The sequence below is a fragment of the Salmo salar genome, chromosome ssa10 (genome assembly GCF_905237065.1).
Source record: "Salmo salar chromosome ssa10, Ssal_v3.1, whole genome shotgun sequence".
In the NCBI taxonomy this organism is placed as follows: Eukaryota; Metazoa; Chordata; class Actinopteri; order Salmoniformes; family Salmonidae; genus Salmo; species Salmo salar.
In genome coordinates this window covers 107,983,362-108,005,458 of record NC_059451.1, presented here as the reverse complement: position 1 = coordinate 108,005,458, position 22,097 = coordinate 107,983,362, and the positions used below count along the sequence as shown (strand labels likewise).

At 40.8% G+C, this 22,097-nt stretch overlaps 1 protein-coding gene across 1 annotated transcript in view; it reads right to left on the bottom strand.

Moving 5' to 3' along the window:
- The window catches only part of LOC106561452 (polypeptide N-acetylgalactosaminyltransferase 18), a 114,042-nt gene extending 92,753 nt beyond the window's left edge, over positions 1 to 21,289 (bottom strand). Inside the window, exon 1 of the mRNA XM_014125425.2 lies at positions 20,613 to 21,289. Coding sequence (XP_013980900.1) covers positions 20,613 to 20,853 — 241 coding nt within the window. The 5' untranslated portion in view covers positions 20,854 to 21,289. The remainder of the gene's footprint in view (positions 1 to 20,612) is intronic.
- Between the last annotated feature and the right edge of the window lie 808 nt (positions 21,290 to 22,097).

Genomic DNA, 22,097 nt, shown 5'->3' with positions numbered 1-22,097 from the left:
GTAGTGATAGCGCCTTTGGGATTCTCTCGGTAGGAAATCAAACCGCACAATCTTGTCATGCTATGAGCCATGTCTCATTGGAAGCTACTGGAAAACAAAACAAATCTACAAAAACATGTCTGAAAATGTAATGGAAAATAATCCTTCTTTGGCTATTAGCCTATAGTAGGCACTCGTACTTGACCAAGGACATATCGTTCTCTCTGTGCTATATCCTGTGTAGAACAGAGTAGCTCTCGAACTCATCTATTCACCGACGGCTCTACTAACCTGGTTCCATTTCCATCCGTTACAGAAAAATAAGCTGTCAAAGCTACCTCGTAATATATTGCAATGTGTTCTCAGGGTAATTTGTATTATTCTGTATGTAAATCTGTGACCCTCCATTTAGTATGACATATTACATTATATTATGAATGGAATAGCAGTCGTACAAAATCAATCATAGTGTCATACATCTAACCCAGTCGTACAATAGCATATTAATTGGATGATTTAACTGATTATACATATTGGAGGATGTATAGTATTATACATCTTTCTCTGAAACAAGGTTGCTTGTTGCGCCGTTACAACAAAGGAGAATTACGGGGAGAATTTACACTACCGTTCAAAAGTTTGGGGTCACTTAGAAATGTCCTTGTTTATGAAAGATTTTTTTTGTTGTCCATTAAAACATCAAATTGATCAGAAATACAGTGTAGACATTGTTAATGTTGTAAACGACTATTGTAGCTGGAAATGGCAGATTTTTAATGGAATATCTACATAGGCGTACAGAGGCCCATTATCAGCAACCATCACTCCTGTGTTCAAATGGCATGTTGTGTTAGCTAATCCAAGTTTATCATTTTAAAAGGCTAATTGACCATTAGAAAACCCTTTTGCAATTACGTTAGCACAGCTGAAAGCTGTTGTACCGATTAAAGAAGCAATAGAACTGGCCTTTAGACTAGTTGAGTATCTGGAGCATCAGTATTTGCGGGTTCGATTACAGCCTCAAAATGGCTAGAAACAAATAACTTTCTTCTGAAACTCGTCAGTCTGTTCTTGTTCTGAGAAATGAAGGCTATTCCATGCGAGAAATTGCCAAGAAACTGAAAATCTCGTACAACACTGTACTACTCCCTTCACAGAACAGTGCAAACTGGCTCTAACCAGAAGAGGAGTGGGAGGCCCCGATGCACAACTGACCAAGAGGACAAGTACATGCGAGTCTCTAGTTTGAGAAACAGACGCCTCACAAGTCCTCAACTGGCAGCTTCATTAAATAGTACCCACAAAACACCAGTCTCAACGTCAACAGTAAAGAGGCGACTCCGGGATTCTGGCCTTCTAGGCAGAGTTCCTCTGTCCAGTGTCTGTGTTCTTTTGCCCATCTTAATCTTTTATTTTTATTGGCCAGTCTGAGATATGGCTTTTTCTTTGCAACTCTGCCTAGAAGGCCAGCATCCCGGAGTCGCCTCTTCACTGTTGACGTTAAGACTGGTGTGGGCGAGAGTAGGTAGGCATGTGGGTGTGTGCATGTTTAGTCGTTTGCTTTGTTCCTCTCGACTTTATCCCGGTCTGTACGCTGCTACTTATCCCTGATGAGTCTTAGAGATGAGAGAACTCTCCCGCTTCTCACTGGTTTATCTAGCACTCCACACAGGCTCTCTGTTTGCCTAATTAATCTGGAGTTACATCCCATTGCTTCTAATTACAAGGTTAATACTATAATCCAGGAGAGAATATGGTAATTATTATTGCCCTGTGCTGCTTGGGCTTCATCTGTGAACCATATATAATAGCAGTTTCACCCTCACAATCTGTGGTAGTAGTCATGACAGCAGGAGGAGCAGGACTGTGTGTTCATGAGACTCAGATGATTCATCTGGCTTTCTCAGAATAAAGTGGAATTTTCTTTTCATACACAGAAATTACTCTTTTTCCAACCACGCTGAACTTGACTTATGGTGGGATGCTGAGTGAGCCAAAACAGACCTCTCCACCTCATATTGTCAATGTGCTTACTGTCACAGTTTGACAGTCACAGGCTGGTTTTTCTGAGCTCAGAAGAGACCTGACATACAGGAACAAGTACGAAGCACCATACAACATTGCTCGTGTCAAATGGAAGGCACAATTGACCACCTAAGATCAATGAACTAACTAATCAATTAAGTTAAAGCTTTACAGATGGATATTCAAACCTAAAACAATAATACCATTCAAAGAAACCATAAACTATACACAATGTCCGTTTGTTTGGCAGATCTAACATCATAATCTACTAATTCCACACAGCACAGTCTGCCACAGCAGTGACTTTGGAGCCCAACCCCCAAGGAGAGGCTCAGAACAAGGAAAGGTTGTCATCATCAAGGAGCTGCCATGAGTCAATAGATAATCTGACCATCCTGTCCCCATGGTACTCATTCAGCAGCGAGAGAGACTGCTATTAACAGTCTGTTGAGCTGGAAACTTGGATTCTTCACAATTTACAGAATGACTTCTCAGAAAACGCTCCACATATTTGGACATAACAATCACCTACTGTCTCTGGCTGTGAAACATCAAGTAAAATGATTATTTTTTTAACTATGGGGATTAACGTCAATCAGTGCAGTACAGATGGGTGGACAGGCAGATTTATCCAGTACACTGCAAAGAGAAAAGCCTTAGCTTCAGCGCTAGAGAGAGCATGTGAGAGCTTAGAGCAGAAGCACAACACCCATTAAAAACCTCCTCCTGGTTCATTTGCCATTCACGGTTAGAATATAATAAAACCATGGGGAGTTACAAGCACTAACAACAGCTTCAATGGAATCAAATGGTTCATGACCTAGTTCTCTTTCAAATCAAGCAACATTCACAGTTGACAGGCTGGGGGCATCTATAGCAAAGCCTCCCTTGCTGCGCACATCTGCATCTCACGGACAGATTACCCCAACATAATCTACTGTGAAATCCATCAAGTCAAAAATGACACGTGTTTTATGATCTTTTGATTGTGCATATTCAGCAGTATATCCAGCTGTGAGAAAGCCTAATTTGATCACTGACCTCTCAAGGAGAACGGAATTTTAATGTACACATCAATGGAGGAAATGAACAGTTCCCTTATAACCTTAACTTCTCAAATCCCATTACAAGGCATTTCATATTTGTAATGAGTGAAAAACTTTGCTAGAAAACAAGATTGAACTTTACATTTCTCCTAGTTGTTTGTAATCACTGGATTCAGTCGGATCGGTGTCAACCTTAATGTGGAGGGATGCACTCGCATCATAATCTATATAATCATAGACCAATCAAGCAAGATTAACAGGGAGCCGCCTTGATATCCCACTCTTCCTTTGTCTTTCCTGTTGCCTACAAGTGGAAAACATATCGTATCATCTGGTCTCACATTCTAACAAACCCCCTCTCCTCATTAACAGCTGGGAATGAGGTAATCTAAGTCCTAGCTCAATAGGAAATACAGATCTATTCATGGGCAATACCACACCAGAAGGAGCAGAAAATATTTTTGGTATCTCAGATTGTTCTGGCAATTCTCACATAGAAATTTAAAAAGGGAGGAACAATGTTTGAAACGTTTTTTACATTTGTATCACAAACTATTTGGAGAAAATCCCGACCTAGACATAGCTTTTGCGATCTACCTATGATCTGTGAAACGTAAATGATACAGAAAACATATTGGTATCATTATACTCCTTAGTGTGCTATAAAATAAGTATGCAATAAACTTTACAAGTATATCAAATGGGCTATCTGCTAATTCTGAAGGTGTGATACATTTTATGAGCACCACCAACACAGTGAATGGGAAAATGGAATCAAAGGGAGCATCCTCTGCTTGTCACTTGCTGAATGCGCAATCCTAAAGGATTTCTATGTACATATATAAAAATGGGTCATATCATTAAAAGTACCAAATAAAATGTTATTTGTCACATGCGCCGAATACAACAGGTATTTACAAGCCTGGCCGTGCAAGCCTGGTTGTGCCTGGCCGTGCAGTCATGAGTGAACAGGGAGTACAGGAGGGGACTGTGTTGAGGATCAGCGTGGTGGATGTATTGCTACCTACCCTTACCACCTGGGGGCAACCCGTCAGGAAGTCCAAGATCCAGTTGCAGAGGGAGGTGTTTAGTCCCAGGGTCCTTAGCTTAGTGATGAGCTTTGAGGGCACTATGGTGTTGAACGCTGAGCTGTAGTCAATGAATAGCATTCTCACGAAGGTGTTCCTTTTGTCCAGGTGGGAAAGGGCAGTGTGGAGTACAATAGAAATAGCATGATCTGTGGATCTGTTAGGACGGTATGCAAATTGGAGTGGGTTTAAGGTTTCTGGGATAATGGTGTTAATGTGAGCCATGACCAGCCTTTCAAAGCATTTCATGGCTGCAGACGTGAGTGCTACGCGTCGGTAGTCATTTAGGCAGGTTACCTTAGTGTTCTTGGGCACAGGGACTATGGTGGTGTGCTTGAAACATGTTGGTATTACAGACTCAGACAGGGAGAGTGTCAGTGAAGACACTTGCCAGTTGGTCAGCACATGCTTGAAGTACACATCCTGGTAATCCTTCTCACCCTGCGGCCTTGTGAATTTTGACCTGTTTAAAGGTCTTACATCGGCTACGGAGAGCGTGATCACACAGTCGTCCGGAACAGCTTATGTTCTCATGCATGTTTCAGTGTTACTTGCCTCGAAGCAGGCATAAAGTAATTTAGCTCGTCTGGTAGGCTTGTGTCACTGGGCAGCTCGTGGCTGCGCTTCCCTTTGTAGTTTAATAGTTTGCAAGCCCTGTCACATCCGACGAGCGTCAAAGCCGGTGTAGTACGATTTCTTTTTAGTCCTGTGTTGACGCTTTGCCTGTTTGATGGTTCGTCGGAGGGCATAGCGGAATTTCCTATAACGTTCTGGGTTAGAGTCCCGCTCCTTGAAAGCGGCAGCTCTACCCTTTAGCTCAGTGTGGATGTTGCCTGTAATCCGTGGCTTCTGGATGTACGTACAGTCACTGTGGACGATGTCATCGATGCACTTATTGATGAGCCAGTAACTTATGTGATGTACTCCTCAATGCCATCGGAAGAATTGCGGAACCTATTCCAGTCTGTGCTAACAAAACAGTCCTATAGCTTTTTGTTGACCGAGTCACTGGTGCTTCCGGCTTTAGTTTGTTTGTAAGCAGGAAGATTGAAATCTGGCCATAATTCTCTTTGTGGTGGTAAAAAGACAGCCACGAAGAATATAAACTCAGCAAATAAAGAAACGCCCTCTCATTGTCAACTGCGTTTATTTTCTGCAAACATAATGTGTAAATATTTGTATGAACATAAGATTCAACAACTGAGACAAATTGAACAAGTTACACAGACATGTGACTAACAGAAATAGAGTGTGTGGGGGGGGAATCAAAAAGTAACAGTCAGTATTTGGTGTGGCCACCAGCTGCATTAAGTACTGCAGTCCTCCTCCTTATGGACTGCACAAGATTTTCCATTTCTTGCTGTGAAATGTTACCCCACTCTTTCACCAAGGCACTTCCGGACATTTCTGGGGGGAATGGCCCTCTGATCCAACATGTCCAAGACGTGCTCAATGGGCTTGAGATCCGGGCTCTTTGCTGGCCATGACAGAACACTGACATTCCTGAGCTTGCAGGAAACCACGCACAGAACGAGCAATATGGCTGGTGGCATTGTCATGCTGGAGGGTCATGTCAGGATGAGTCTGCTGGAAGGGTACCACACGAGGGAGCAGGATGTCTTCCCTGTAACGCACAGGGTAGAGATTGCCTGCAATAACAACAAGCTCAGTCCAATGATGCTGTGACACACCGCCCCAGACCATGACGGACCCTCCACCTCCAAATTGATCCCGCTCCAGAGTAGAGGTCGGCCGATTATGATTTTTGAGACGCCGATACCAATACCGATTATTGGATGGCCAAAAACCCGCTGCCGATTAATCTGCCGATTTTTTAAATTATTTGTAATGATGACAATTACAACAATACTGAATGAACACTTATTTTAACTTAATATAATACAGCAATAAAATCAATTTAGCCTCAAATAAATAATGAAACATGTTCAATTTGGTTTAAATAATGCAAAAACAAAGTGTTGGAGCAGAAAGTAAAAGTGCAATATGTGCCAAGTAAGAAAGCTAACGTTTAAGTGCCTTGCTCAGAACATGGGAACATATGAAAGCTGGTGGTTCCTTTTAACATGAGTCTACAATATTCCCAGGTAAGAAGTTTTAGGTTGTAGTTATTATAGGACTCTCTCTCTCCATATACATACACACATAATATATATATTATGTATGTATGTATGTATGTATGTATGTATATATATATATATACACATATATATATATATATATATATATATATATATATATATATATATATATATATATATATATATATACACATATATATATATACACACACACACACACACATATATACACACACACACACACACACACACACATATATACATATACACACACACACACACATATATATATATACACACACATATATATATACATATACACACACACACACACACACACACATATATACATATATATACATATACACATATATATACATATACACATATATATACATATACACATATATATACATATACACATATATATACATATACATATACACATATATATACATACATACATATACACATATATATACATATACACATATATATATACACATATATATACATATACACACATATATATACACATATATATACATATACACACACACACACACACATATATATACATACACACACACACATACATACACATATATATATATATATATATATACACATACATACATACATACACACACACATATATATATATATATACATACACATACATATATATATATACATACACACACACACGTCTAAATATTCCTGTTACATTGCACAACCTTCAATGGTATGTCATAATTACATAAAATTCTAGCAAATTAGTTCGCAACGAGCCAGGCAATGAACGCAAGAGCAGTGACACAATTAGCAGGCAATATTAACTAAATATGCAGGTTTAAAAATATATACTTGTGTATTGATTTTAAAAAATGGCATTGATGTTTATGGTTAGGTACATCCCAGTCCCGTGTGGCTCAGTTGGTAGAGCATGGTGTTTGCAACGCCAGGGTTGTGGGTTCGATTCCCACGGGGGACCAGTACGGATAATTTTTTTTAATGAAATGTATGCATTCACTACTGTAAGTCGCTCTGGATAAGAGCGTCTGCTAAATGACTAAAATGTAAATATATGTACATTGGTGCAACGACAGTGCTTTTTTCGCAAATGCGCTTGTTAAATCACCCGTTTGTCGAAGTAGGCTGTGATTCGATGAGAAATTAACAGGCACCGCATCGATTATATGCAACCATGTGTAGTTAACTAGTGATTATGTTAAGATTGATATCTTATAAAAAACTAAGTTTAATGCTAGCTAGCAACTTACCTTGGCTTCTTGCTGCCCTTGCGTAACAGGTAGTCAGCCTGCCATGCAGTCTCCTTGTGGAGTGCAATGTAAGGCAGTTGGTTAGAGCGTTGGACTAGTAACCAGAAGGTTGCAAAAACAAATCCCCCCTGAACAAGGCAGTTAACCCCCGTTCCTAGGCCGTCATTGAAAATAACAATGTGTTCTTAATCTGACTTGCCTAGTTTAATAAAAGGTGTTTAAAAATAAAATAAAAAAATAAACAAATTATAAGAGGAAAAAAAGAGAAAAAATAATTATAAAAAGAAAAAATAAATTAATTTTATTTTTTTTTCTTTTTAAATAGGTGGCCAAATATACCGATTACCGATTGTTATGAAAACTTTAAAATCGGCCCCATTTAAAAATCGGCCATTCTGATTAATCGGTCGACCTCTACTCCAGAGTACAGGACTCGACGATAAATGCGAATCCGACCATCACCCCTGGTGAGACAAAACCACGACTCGTCAGTGAAGAGCACTTTTGCCAGTCCTGTCTGGTCCAGTGACGGTGGGTTTGTGCCCATAGGCGACGTTGTTGCCTGTGATGTCTGGTGAGGACCTGCCTTACAACAGGTCTACAAGCCCTCAGTCCAGTCTCTCTCTGCCTATTGCAGACAGTCTGCGCACTAGATGGAGGGATTGTGCGTTCCTGGTGTAACTCGGGCAGCTGTTGTTGCCATCCTGTACCTGTCCCACAGGTGTGATGTTCAGATGTACCGATCCTGTGCGGGTGTTGTTACACGTGGTCTGCCACTGCGAGGACGATCAGCTGTCCGTCCTGTCTCCCTCTAGTGCCGTCTTAGGCGTCTCACTGTATGGACATTGCAATTTATTGCCCTGCAGTCTGCAGTCCTCATGCCTCCTTGCAGCATGCCTAAGGCACGTTCACACAGATGAGCAGGGACACTGGGCATCTTCCTTTTGGCGTTTTTCCAGAGTCAGTAGAAAGGCCTCTTTAGTGTCCAAAGTTTTCATAACTGTGACCTTAATTGACTACCGTCTGTAAGCTCTTAGGTGCATGTTCATTAATTGTTTATGGTTCATTGAACAAGCATTGGAAACAGTGTTTAAACCCTTTACAATGAAGATCTGGGAAGTTACTTGGATTTTTACGAATCATCTTTAAAAGACAGGATCCTAAAAAAGGGACGTTTCTTAGAAAGTTTAGATAAACTCTTGGTAGATAGAGCATCTCATGATATGCTGTAGACCACACTACCTCAGGCGAGCAAAACCTAGAGACTTCCTTAGATATCGCGTACCAGCTGTTGTTTACAAATATACATAGACCACCACCCCTTGTCTTACCAGAGGCTGCTGTTCTATTCTCCCGATACAGTGCATAACCAGCCAGTTGTAGTTCATCCACTTTATTATCTCACGATTGTACGTTGGCCAATAGTACCAATGGCAAAGGCAGATTACCCACTCGTCGCCGGATCCTTACAAGGTACCCGATCTCCTTCCGCGATATCTCCGTCTCTTTCTCCTGCGAATGACAAGGATAAGGGCCTTGTCAGGTGTCTGGAGTAAATCCCTCTCGTCCGACTCAATTCTTTATACAGTTCAAGGTGGGTAATCGCTGTCCTGATGTCCAGAAGCTCTTTTCGGTCATAAGAGATGGTAGCAGCAACATTATGTACAAAACAAGTTACAAACAATGCGGAAAAAAAAACTAAATAGCACAGTTGGCGCCATCTATCAACAGATAGCCCATTCTGGAAATTGTGTTTAAAGAGTATATTGTTCCAAACAAAAAAAATAAGCAAAATCAAAAAGGGTAGTTGAGATATTAATGTTGAATAAATGGATGTGAATAATGTTATTTAAAAATCTACACACACTTCATATTTTAGAGCAGCACACTATAAGGAGTATAATGACACCAAGATGTCTATCATACACGGTTCACAGATCATAGGGTCTAACAGGAGGCATGTATACAATGCATTTCAATAAGTATTCAGACCCCTTGACTTTCATTTTGTTACGTTACAGCCCATTTCTAAAATGGATTAAATTATTCCCTCAATCTACACACAATACCCCATAATGACAAAGCAAAAAGTTTATTTTTGAAAATGTTTAAAAAACGAAATCTCACATTTACATAAGTATTCAGACCCTTTACTCAGTACTTGATGAAGCACCTTTGCCAGCGATTACAGCCTCGAGTCTTGTTGGGTATGACGCTACAAGCTTGGCACACCTGTATTTAGGAAGTTTCTCCCATTCTTCCCTGCAGATCCTCTCAAGCTCTGTCAGGTTGGATGGGGAGCGTAGCTGCACAGCTATTTTCAGGTCTCTCCAGAGATATTCGATCAGGTTCACGTCCGGGCTCTGGCTGGGCCACTCAAGGACATTCAGAGACTTGTCCCGAAGCTACTCCTACGTTGTCTTGGCTGTGTGCTTAGGGCCGCTGTCCTGTTGGAAGGTGAACCTTCACCCCAGTCTGAGGTCCTGAGCGCTCTGGAGCAAATTTTCATCAAGGATTTATCTGTACTTTGCTCCATTTAGCTTTCCCCTCAATCCTGACTAGTCTCCCAGTCCCTGCCGCTGAAAATCATCCCCACAGCATGATCCTGCCACCACCAAACTTCACAGTAGGGATGGTGCCAGGTTTCCTCAAGATGTGATGCTTTGCATTTTGGCCAAAGTGTTCAATCAGACCAGAGAATCTTGTTTCTCATGGTCTGAGAGTCCTTTAGGTGCCTTTTGGCAAACTCCAGGCGAGCTGTCATGTGCCTTTTACTGAGGAGTGGCTTCCGTCTAGCCACTACCATAAAGGCCTGATTGGTAGAGTGCTGCAAAGATGGTTGTCCTTCTGGAAGATTCTCCCATTTCCACAGAGGAACGCTAGAGCTCTGTTAGAGTGACCGTTGGGTTCATGGTCACCTCTCTGACCAAGGCCCTTCTCCCCCGATTGCCGTTTGGCCGGGCGGCCAGCTCTAGGAAGAGTCTTGGTGGTTCCAAACATCTTCCATTTAATAATGATGGAGGCCACTGTGTTCTTGGGGACCTTCAATGCTGCAGACATTTTTGGTACCCTTCCCCAGATCTGTGCCTCAACACAATCCTGTCTCGAGCTCTACGGACAATTCCTTCGACCTCATGGCTTGTTTTTTTGCTCTTACATGCACTGTCAACTGTGGGACCTTTATATAGACAAGGGTATGCCTTTCCAAATCATGTCCTATCAATTCAAGTCAGGTGGACTCCAAGTTGTACAAACATCTCAAAGATGATGAATGGAAACAAGAGGATGCACCTGAGCTCAATTTCAGGTCTCATAGCAAAGGGTCTAAATACTTAAGTAAATAAGGTATTTCTGTTTTAAAAACCTTGTTTTAGCTTTGTCATTATGGGTTATTGTGTGTAGGTAGCTAAGGCTTTTATTTAATACATTTTAGAATAAGGCTGTAACGTAACAAAATATGGAAAAAGTCAAGGGGTCTGAATAGTTTCCGAATGCACTGTAGGTCTAAAAAGGGCCTAAAATTGACAATTTGTAAACAGCATGTTAAAACATCCTTCCTTTTGCACAAAGTTACTATGTAAGAATTACCAGAACAATCTGAGATATGTTTTTATTTGAAACAACAAGAGATGGCAGAGGCTTTTGAAGATGGCAGAGAATCACTTCAGTGTTTCCACAATGGTTAATTTCAAGGTGGACTATCCCTGTTGACTGTAGTGAGTTTCATGCGCCCCAAGCTTAGTGTCTACATGGCTTCACCCCGGTGGGTGCTACATGTTTTTGCGGAGGGGTTTACCAAAAAGTTTACACCTTTGAGAGGGCAAGAGGTGACTTGTGACTTTTTTTCCTCCTGGATCTGACCATCATTTCCCCCTGTTCAACCCTTTATCTGGGCCTCAGTCGGAAGAGACATGTACGGCACGGGTGAGGAAGGTGTGCATGAAGAGTGAATCGGACACAGGATGTGACCTGTTGCTTTCACCTGCCTCTGTGGATGACTGGAAGATTTTCCACCCAGAACAGTCAATAGGCTAACTAAAATGTTTTGTTTTAAGAGCATCTGAGATTCTTGCTGTAATGAAAAGCGCTATACAAATTCAAATCTAAATATTTTCTGCTCCCGCTTGTGTGATATTGCCCTCACATGTGACACACAGACAAACAGTCGGCAAATGTGTGAAGCTCTCAATACATCAGAAAAGGGTTTTGATAGAACTTTCGCAGGGTCGATAAATAATACCAAATTATTTCACAGCACTGATATAAAGATGGTACTTATTTTCTTTTGAAAAATGCTCTCTCTGTACAGCCAAATCAAGACCTTCTAAAACATCCGATTGTCATTTTCTTCATTGTCATTCAAAACATAGGCCTTCTATTTCAAGTACCACAGCATTCCCTTTCTACAGATTCCATCTCCTTTGTGATTATGACTTATTTTCAGTTTCCAATAAAAGGCTCCAGGAGAATGAAATGTGAAAGGGTGTTGTGTGTCATCTTAACGCAACCATACAAATGCATTGAAAAACAGGGCAAAGATCTTCCTCAGGCACATTCAAATTACACAAGTCAAGCAAAAGTGACATAATGAGCTGACCCATAATAAATTACTGGCACTGCAGCGCACTTGAAAGTGGTGAATGTAAAAAGCCCTGATAAGATTGTCATAGTATTCCAACACCATGCTGATTGATTCCTTCTAGGAGTAGGAGTGAGGAAATGGAATGAAAAAAGAATACGTCATTTCTGCTCGATGCAGCATTATTCACCCTGAAGACACACAACAAAAGATCAGCTGCTTTCCTGTTGCCCCCCACCCCCCCCCTTTTCCTCAGTCACTTTTACCTACAGTTTATAATACTCAATCTCCCATTTCATTTTGAAGCTCTCACTACTGTTGTACTGAATCCATGGGCAACTAAAATGTTGGTGAGAGACGGTTATATTCTAGATAGTTCATTCTGGGCATATTGTGGTAGCAATTGAATGGCATGTTTGCAAGTGGCACTTGAAACCTGAGGAATAATGTGTGCTGCAAGAGCGAGTCATCAGTGTGGTAACTATGGCCAGAGCGTTTCCAGGGCGACCTCTGCGAAATCTGGACCAACAGAGTGAATTGAACTAAGATCAGTTTATGTCAGACTCAATAAGGGAGGATGTGCTGGTAATTGAAATGTCCTCGTCCGTTTCAAGCCCGAGTGGTGCAGCGGTCTTAGGCACTGCATCTCAGTGTTAGAGGTGTCACTACAGACCCTGGATCAATCCCTGGCTGTATCACAACCGGACGTGATCGGGAGTCCCATAGGGTGGTGTACAATTGGCACAATCATCCAGGTTAGGGGAGGGTTTGGCCGGGGTAGGCCGTCATTGTAAATAACAATTTGTTCTTAACAGAGTTGCCTTGTTAAATATAAAAAAATGAATAAAATAAAAAACACTGCCTCGTCACAGGATACAAACTCGGAGCAGGCTGCCGTACCGTGTCATTCTCCTCAGATGACAATGTAATCAGACATTTCAGACAAGCGTGAAAACCGGACTCCCTGCTTTTAATGGATTCTGAGGAAATAAGCCCCTCTCAGGCAGAAGGCACTGACACTTATCTTACAAACAGGAGGAAGGGACCATGCGAAATGTAGATGCCCTGATCTGTGTGGTCTGGTTTAATAAAAAAGTGTGCTTTCGCCTTACGCAATGATTACTTTAAGTTTATGATTACTTTATGAAACTTGTCACATCAACTGTATCCCCAAAATTAATATATATATATAAAAATAACCAAAATGTTTTACTTTGCACTATTACACTAGTAATTTTTTATTTTATTTTTTAATTATAGATACAGCACGTATGAATACAATATGCACAGTCTGCTCTGCTGTATGTTCCACAGCAGTGGTATTCAAAGTTGAGGTTGTGACTGCTAGTGGGGTCATGGGGGAACAAGAAAATTAAGAGTACAGATTATTTTATGGGACAATATACAAAAGTTGAGAACGATAATTTGAATAATACAATATTAATGAGAAAATGTATTTACTCATTTTGATAAGAGATGAAAATGCAATGGACTGAAGGTTATTGTTGATGTAAAAATCAAAATGTACCAATTTAAGGTTGTGTGGATTTGGTGTGGGGTCACAAGAAAAGTTTGAATACCACTGTTCTACAGAGTGGTCTGTAAAGTGTGTGAACTGCAAGGCAGGCAAGATGACCTGAGAGAAAGTTGGAAGGATACTTATTTTTTTATTTATTCACACACTATTTTTTTTTTTTTTACCAACTTGGTGACACATTGCTTAGGTAAGAGTGAGACACATACTTTATGCATGAGGAATCCTCCCCCCTTACTCTGGAGGAGGTGGGTGTGGAGTGGGTCATAACTCCAAAATGCTCCTGACTGTCCCCTATGGAGGGTGAGTCCATTATGAACCTCCCAAGGGGGGGTTCTGGATCAACTGCAGTGGCAGTCCCTCTTATCTTTAATTAAAGATTAGCGTTATAGGTCTAGTGAGGGCCAATCCAGCTGCTGAGAGGACCCTTCAGCATTTTAATCATTTGGCGCGGGCCTCAACGTTCCCTGTCAGCTTGCCTTGGGAACAGGGTTGGGTGGTATCTAATAGGAAACATTCTTAACCTCCTAACGCAAGACCTGACATTCCTTCTACTGTACACATGAAGCACAAACTGCTGTCATGTACTGAATGTTTGATGAACAGGCACTCGCGCACGCACACACACACACACTATAGTCCACTGCAAAGATGTGAAACTCCATGGCATCTCTCATTTTATCATAAAGGGCGAAATTGGACATAGACCTACACATTTTTGTGAGAATTAGCCTATAGGCATTAAAGGTCTTTTGAGGTCCCACAGTTTCTCAAGCGATCTCCTCAGCTCCCTGCGTGCTAACAGATATCATTGACAACATAAACAGACCCATTCCCAAGAATGTAACATGGCACCAGCTACAGTGGTGCATCTATGGGAGTACTTGCCAAATGCTCCAAGTGCTAAATTTACTCATCAGCTCACCACCAGCATTTGTGTCACTCTGCACCCTGACCTCCAGTGTGAAGTGCACTGCACTAGTTCCTAGCTATTTGTATATGTCCATCATGTTGTATTAGTGTAAACTATTAATCCTCTTTTAGCATGGTGTTTAAAGCATTGCTTAACTCCTCTAACTGTACTTGGACAGGACAATATCAAATACTTTGAATTTAACACGATGTGGTTAAGATTGATTATCACATTACATGGAATAGTTTTGATTACATTTTATTTTACAGTGGGTCACCTAATGTAAACACATTTTCGGGATGGAAAACCGCTTTCGGTGTAAACTTTAAAACGACTAAAACCAGATAAAGTATGTAGAAAAGATAATGGACCTACAGATTTAAAAAGATAATCTTTGAGAACTAACAAATCACCTAAATAAAAGCTAGACAGTGAGGGAGAACTGAATTCAAAATAAAATAAACTGAATTTAGCAGGTATAGAATTTGAGTTGTTTGAGCAAAAGACCATGGCACTAGCCGTGGCAAAATGCATTGAATTGCAGGAAATTTGCTTTAAAAAAAACGCAAAAATGTCTCTCAGCTCCATGGAGAAATGAGAAGAATTGCATGAAATTGGCTTAAAAATGCAACAATTTCTTTACACCGCCAAGATGAGGTCCTATACAATTCTCTAAAATTCACCCGCACAGACCGCACTCCATGCCATGCCCACCACCTAAGCCCATTTTTGAGCCAGAAAAAACCCAGAGTACATAAATTCCTGAATTATAGTTGCGCCGGTATAGTATGCATTGGTTAAAGCTCAATGTTAAATTCAAATCTCCCTGCCATCATCTGTAAACCAATATGACACCGATGTCTACAAAAATTTGCAAATCAACGTGGAGGTACACAACACACTCCCCTTGTCATGATCCATCCAGACGTTATCTGGAATAGTGGTTCTCGTTTTTTTGACAGGGTCGTAAGCATTAGGGTGGTCAGAATTATTTTGGCCCAAACCTCTCAAAATCTAGATGTCGGATTAAACGAGGCTACAGCGTCCATAAGGTGACCATTAGACTTAGATCCATGTGGACTGAATAAGCTTGTAGGTACAACATATTTAATAAAAAATAAAAAAACATTTACCAGTCTCACATTTCTGCCCCATAAAAAAATTAAAATAAAAGCGCTACCTTTTTGTAGCATTTATGACCATGCTAACATCTTTTCAGCCAAATCTCGGAGTTCTAACACCACGTGCAACTCAGTTGCTGCGCAACAGTAGCAGCTAGCTAGTAGAAGGCTAGCAGCTGTAGCTAGCTAGCTTACACCAGTTGGATGAGAAGCAAATAGTGTAGTCACAATATCAGAATTTTTACTTTGATACCAGGTTAAGTATCGCACTACTTGATACCAAAATAATACCAGGGCAAAATAAGAAGGCATATTAGCCAAAGTCACAGAATGGCATTTGATCCAGACATAAGCTACTGCTCTGTTCAATGGTTGGGCATCTTTTGAGTTCAATATCATTACATTTCTATATTTTTACATACATTTTTTCCAACAGCCATGTATGCATTAATGAATCAATTATACAAACAATTTGAATTTGTTTTTACCAAGCTAACTACATAATGGTAATAATTTATTTGAAAGGTAAATCTCTATTGATAAAGTGGATAAATCAAGACGTAACATAGGCCTAACCACAATACAGGTGTATGCATATTCAATAGGTGTGCGCATGCATTGCATTATTTTGCTTGTTTTAGCTGATTTCACAGAGCTACCAATGTCAAACAATCCGTTTCCCTTCGATTTGGGACTGATTTTTATTGTACTGATCAACAAAAGAAAAATGTGCGCTCTCATTCACGAGGCAATCAGTTCATGGAGGCAATGGGAGAGAGACACCAAATAAGTGAATGAATAAGGCAATCAGCTTTGAAATCAGCACATTTTGCATTATGGATTATAACAAACAAAGTACTAGGGTAGTGAAGTTAGCTTTATCTGTCAACTAGCAAGGAAAGTTTGCCTACAAAGCTAGAAGCTACCAGTATCTTCATCCACTGTAAAAAGTCTATGGACATTGTTAACTGCTGTTTGCAAAACAGTTTTAACATTTCTACATGCAGTGTCACATTATTAAAGTGTTTTAACTTCATTGCATCATGAGTAGGGAGCGAACATGATGCATCCCAGACTCCCAGCGCAGGATAGCAATGAGTATGTGGAGGGGTCGGCCGAGCTAATAGGACAGGCTTGATCCGTGAGACACATTTGACAGAAGTGCCGAAAGTAACACATTCTAGTACCAAACCATCTTCATGTTGTAGTATCGAAAAAGTAACGAAGCTTCGGTATACCGTGCAACACTAGAAGCAAAAGTTAGGTAACTAGCTAGCTAGGTATATTTTGCTATGGAAGTTTTTTCATAGGTCTGAAGTCAGCTGTGTAAACTGCTGACCTAGACACTTGCGTGTAATCGGTGCTAAAACAAATGAGAGCAAATGTCCTTGTTTGCTATTATAGCCAGTTAGATACATCAAATTTCAGGAGGTTTGGGAAAACTGCCACGTTGCTCATTTATAATACACGCACACCAGAACAGACACGTCGCGGTTAGAAGATCCAATTCAGTACGCTCGCTCCCTCTGTCAATAACATTTTCTTCTTGTCATTAGAACACAAGTTACTTTTCAATGTGTTACCGAAAACCTGAATTTTCCACCGACAAGTAAAAAGTAGCAGGGGTGCAGATTGCACACAAGCATCCAGATAAAACATAATGATCATTGCTTGCGAGACCTGTGCGCAGTCAAAAGAAAATGTCATGCTTGCTAACTTGGTTAGCTATGTGATAAATTAAACCGTTTAACCCATCAACTGTCTTAGACTTTACATTTCTTACCAAGCAAGAGAAAAACATTCCACCAGTACGGAGTTAATAAACAAAACATTTTTGCAATGAACGCATGCTGTCATCACCAGACTGTCCATTTAAGTAGTGTCAAGTTGACGCATCTATAACAGGGGTCGTAGTGTAACAGTTAGCGTCACCGCCCTGGGTTCGCCTACCGAAGTGGATATTTCAACCATTCCATTTCGTAATTTATTTTTTTTTTTTACCCTTTCCCGACACACAGGCGCACCAGTTGTGTGCTTATTTTCAAAATTAGGTGTCTCTTAAAAGAGCCTTTGGGTTTGTTGGGCATTGTCAAGTGGCAAGAAACAGGGAGTGTGACGTGTACTAGTGTGAACGATAGAGAGACCAGCTCTCAAACTCTCAAGAAAGACGTTGTTGCCCTCATCCGTCAGATGCATGCCATCCTTACGGTACAAATGCATGCGATAAGGTGCACAGGTAGTAAACATTTCTCCTTTTCAGGTGCCTCTGTCATTTGAGAAATTTGTCAAGCTGCCCCATGTGGCGCTGACAAACGACTTACGCTTATTCATATGCACACATTACTTCGTACACTATCAGTAGCACTTATGCACGGGCTGTTCCAAATCCTATCTGTTTTCATATTTATACTGCCATTTACAAAATGTGGGGATGTGTGCTCTTTTACTGGAGTTGGACAGCTGTGTAGAGCATTACTAAGAACATTGGTAGCTGAAGGATTTAAAGCACCTATCCAATGTCAGATTTGTAAATATGTATTCTTAAAAAAGTGTTTTGTACTAGTCTAATGACTTTGTATTTTACAGGTTTTTCTCAGCAGTTTCATTTGTCACAGTGTTTGTACCAGGAGTTAGCAAATTTGCTATTGACGAGCCACAGGATTATACAGACTTTTTTTGTTCAAGCCCAGCGCTACCACACCTGATTCTACTACTCAGCTGTTCAAGACCTCAGCTGTTCATCGATATCTTGAAAGGTAGAATCAGGTATGGTAGAACTGGGCTTGAACAAGAAAGCCTGCATAACCCTGCAGCTCTTCAAGAGTAATTGTGGCCAGCCCTGAATTGTATGAAAAACATTTACTATGAGATTAATGATTTTACATTTTATATTTTGTAATAAGTCTATTGTTTACAGGTAATGTAGTACTAGGACTTTCTTCAGTAAACTACAAAAGTACATTTTCATGTAAATAATTAGTGAAACATGATTATTTAGAGTATATTCCAGCAGCTTTCTCGATTGTCTTGTTAAGAGATCAGGGGAGGGAAAAAAAATCCAGTTTACTCCAGATTGTCTTCCCTCAGATCAGCTGTTGACATTAAATAAATACTAATAACTATTATTTCTGTTGCCATTATTAATATAATTTTTCCCTCCTTTTTCTCCCCAATTGGTTGTTACAGTCTTGTCCCATCGCTGCGACTGCCGTACGGACTCGGGAGAGGCGAAGATCGAGGGCCATGCGTCCTCCGAAACACGACCCTGCCAAGCCGCACTGCTTCTTAACACACTGCCCGCTTAACCTGGAAGCCAGCCGCACCAATGTGTTGGAGGAAACACCATACAACTGTCCGGGTTAGGGGAGGGTTTGGCCAGGGGGGGCTTTACCTCGCTCATCACGCTCTAGTGACTCCTTGTGGTGAGCCAGGCGCCTGTAGGCTGATTTCGGTCGTCAGTTGAATGGGGTTTCTTCCGACACATTGGTGCAGCTGTCTGGCTTCCGGGTTAAGCGAGCGGGTGTTAAGAAGTGCGGCTTTGTGGGTCATGTTTCGGAGGACGCATGACTCGACTTTTGCTGCACCTCCCCAACGGGAACGGGAGAGGCTATGAGACAAGATCGTAGTCACGAAATTGGGGAGAAAAAGGGGGTAAAATTACAAACAAATAAAATATTGCCTACCAAGTTCTCATAATAACTTTACAGAGAGTAGGCTACTGAGACAGACAGTAATGTGGTACTCAGTGGTGAGGCTGAGGCAGGCTGCAATGCATGCAGGAAGCAGCAGAGTAAAAAACAGAGAGAGAGGAGTCAAGCACAGAGAGAGGCTAGTACAGTGGTTCCCAAACTTGGAGTCGGGGCACCATGTGGGGTCCCCTGAGAAAATATGTACTAATCTTATCAAACAAGTTAGGAACTTTAAAAAAGAAGCCATGTCTAATATGAACATCTCCACATGGCCTATATTCCCTATAAGCCAACATTAAAATGCAATCAATACAGTTCTAAAAATCACCAATGCTACATGTATGTGTGAATAATTTCTCATATTTCCCCCTTTCAGGGTTATAACCAGTGGGGTAAAGTACTTAAGTAAAAAAACTTTAACGTACTACTTAAGTATTTTTTTCGACAACTTTTACTTCACTACATTCCTAAAGAAGATAATCTACTTTTTACTCCATACATTTTCCCTGACACCCAAAAGTACTCATTTCATTCTGAATGTTTAGCAGGACAGGAAAATGGTCCAATTCACCACTTATCAAGAGAACATCCCTGGCAGACTCACTAAACACAAATGCTTAGTTTGTAAATGATGCCGGAGTGTTGGAGTGTGTTCCTGGCTATCCATACATAAGTGAAACAATTCTGCTGTCTGGTTTGCTTAATATAAGGAATTAGAAATTACTACATTTTTACTTAAGTATATTTAAAACCAAATACTTTTAGTTTTTTTCTCAAACACTTTTTTCCCCTAGGTGACTTTTACTCAAGTATGACAATTTAGTCCTCTGTTTGTAGAACGACTGAGGTGAATGAAGCTACATCAGCCAAGGTGATGATGGCTAGGGTAATTTTTTCTTGTTTTTGCTGTTGTCCAAATAACATTTAAAAGTTGTTTTATTGTATAGAAATGCAGTAAATGAGCTTCAACTAAAAATATGATTTATTTAGTAGTACTAGTAGCACCCCCCACCCTTTTGGACCTCACTAAAACCCTGGTTATGGCACTGTGTGTTATAATTTAACCTTTGTTTTTTGGAAATTATTTCTCGCTGATATGAAATATACGTTCCTTGTGTTTCCAAAACCTTACCGCAAGAGATGCATGTTAACATTTAGTCTAGAACAAGCGTCGGGGCTTTTAACCAAAACTCCCTGCCAAAATATACTATCGTCCATATGCGCTAAAGGTAGTTCGTGTCTATGAATAGGCTAACCTTGGATATGTTGGTTGACCACATTTTCCAGTCGGTCCAGTCGCTCTATAATCTTCAGACTTTCTCCCTTGTTGTCATCTTCAAACTTCCTCTCCAGTTCGGGCTCTGGGACTTTGGTGTTCACATTGGCCACATAATTAGTGATCCAGCCGACGTAGAGAAGACAGACAATATTGGTCATGCCACTCAAAATAACACATGTCGACACCAAAGTTTTGGTTCTCCTAGAGCAGACCATCATCGCGATATCCCTCCATACGGTCCAGTGCGCATACAACCACAATAGAAAATACTTACAAAACGGTAGCTTCAGTGCAGGATTATAACATTGCAGCAAAGGGCTAAAAGCCTTCCAGCTGCTGAGACTGACAGCAACGCTAACAGAGAAACGTAAATTAGTAGATGCAATGTTCAATACTGCATGTACTGGGCACCACCTGAAAGACGCTGCTACAAATTAATCACAGAGGCACAGAGCAGGCGGCCAATGAAATCCTCTGGAAATGTACACTGCATATCCATCCGATCATTACACAATCCAATTGGAGCGTGGGACGCGTGTTCTCCACAATTCTCTCGTCCTTCAAATAGGGGAAGGTGCCGTGAGCTTTATAGATCACCTGAGTCAAGCACATCGACCCGTTGGAATTCCATTGAAGTGTGGAACAGGTGTGTGTGTGTGTGTCTGTCTGGTATGTGGGTAAAGATAATGTCTCAATACCGTAGTAATACAATTTCATCAATAATTGACTGCGATTTTTGTAAAGGTTCTTATCCATCTCCTCATCAATAAGATTGGACATTATGATGTATTACTTTTTGAGGCCACACGAGGCCTCCTTTTATAGACTTTATTGGTACCCAGTAATTAGTAATCTAACGTCAGGCCCCCCTTCACATCCAGTAAGTGTAACAGTGTAGGTTCCGTCCCTCTCTTCGCCCCAACCCGGGCTCGAACCAGGGACCCTTGCACACATCAACAACTGACACCCCACGAAGCATCGTTACCCATCGCGCCACAAAAGCCGCGGCCCTTGCGACGCAAGGGGAAACCCTACTTCAAGTCTCAGAGCGAGTGACGTCACCGATTGAAACGCTATTAGCGCGCACCACCGCTAACTAACTAGCCATTTCACATCGGTTACATAAGCATACTATATAGACCTTCAGAGTATTACGACTGTCACAATTTTGATTTGATTTATTAGGATCCCCATTAGCCGACACCAATGGCGACAGCTAGTCTTACTGGGGTTCGACACATAACGAAAAATACATTATGGACAAAAGTCTACAATATTCACTACCATTCAAAAGTTTAGGGTCACATAGAAATGTCCTTGTTTTTGAAAGAAAAGGCATTTTTTTGGTCCTTTAAAATAACATCAAATTGATCATAAATACAGTGTAGACATTGTTAATGTTGAAAATGACTATTGTAGCTGGAAACGGCAGATTTTTAATGGAATACAGAGGCCCATTATC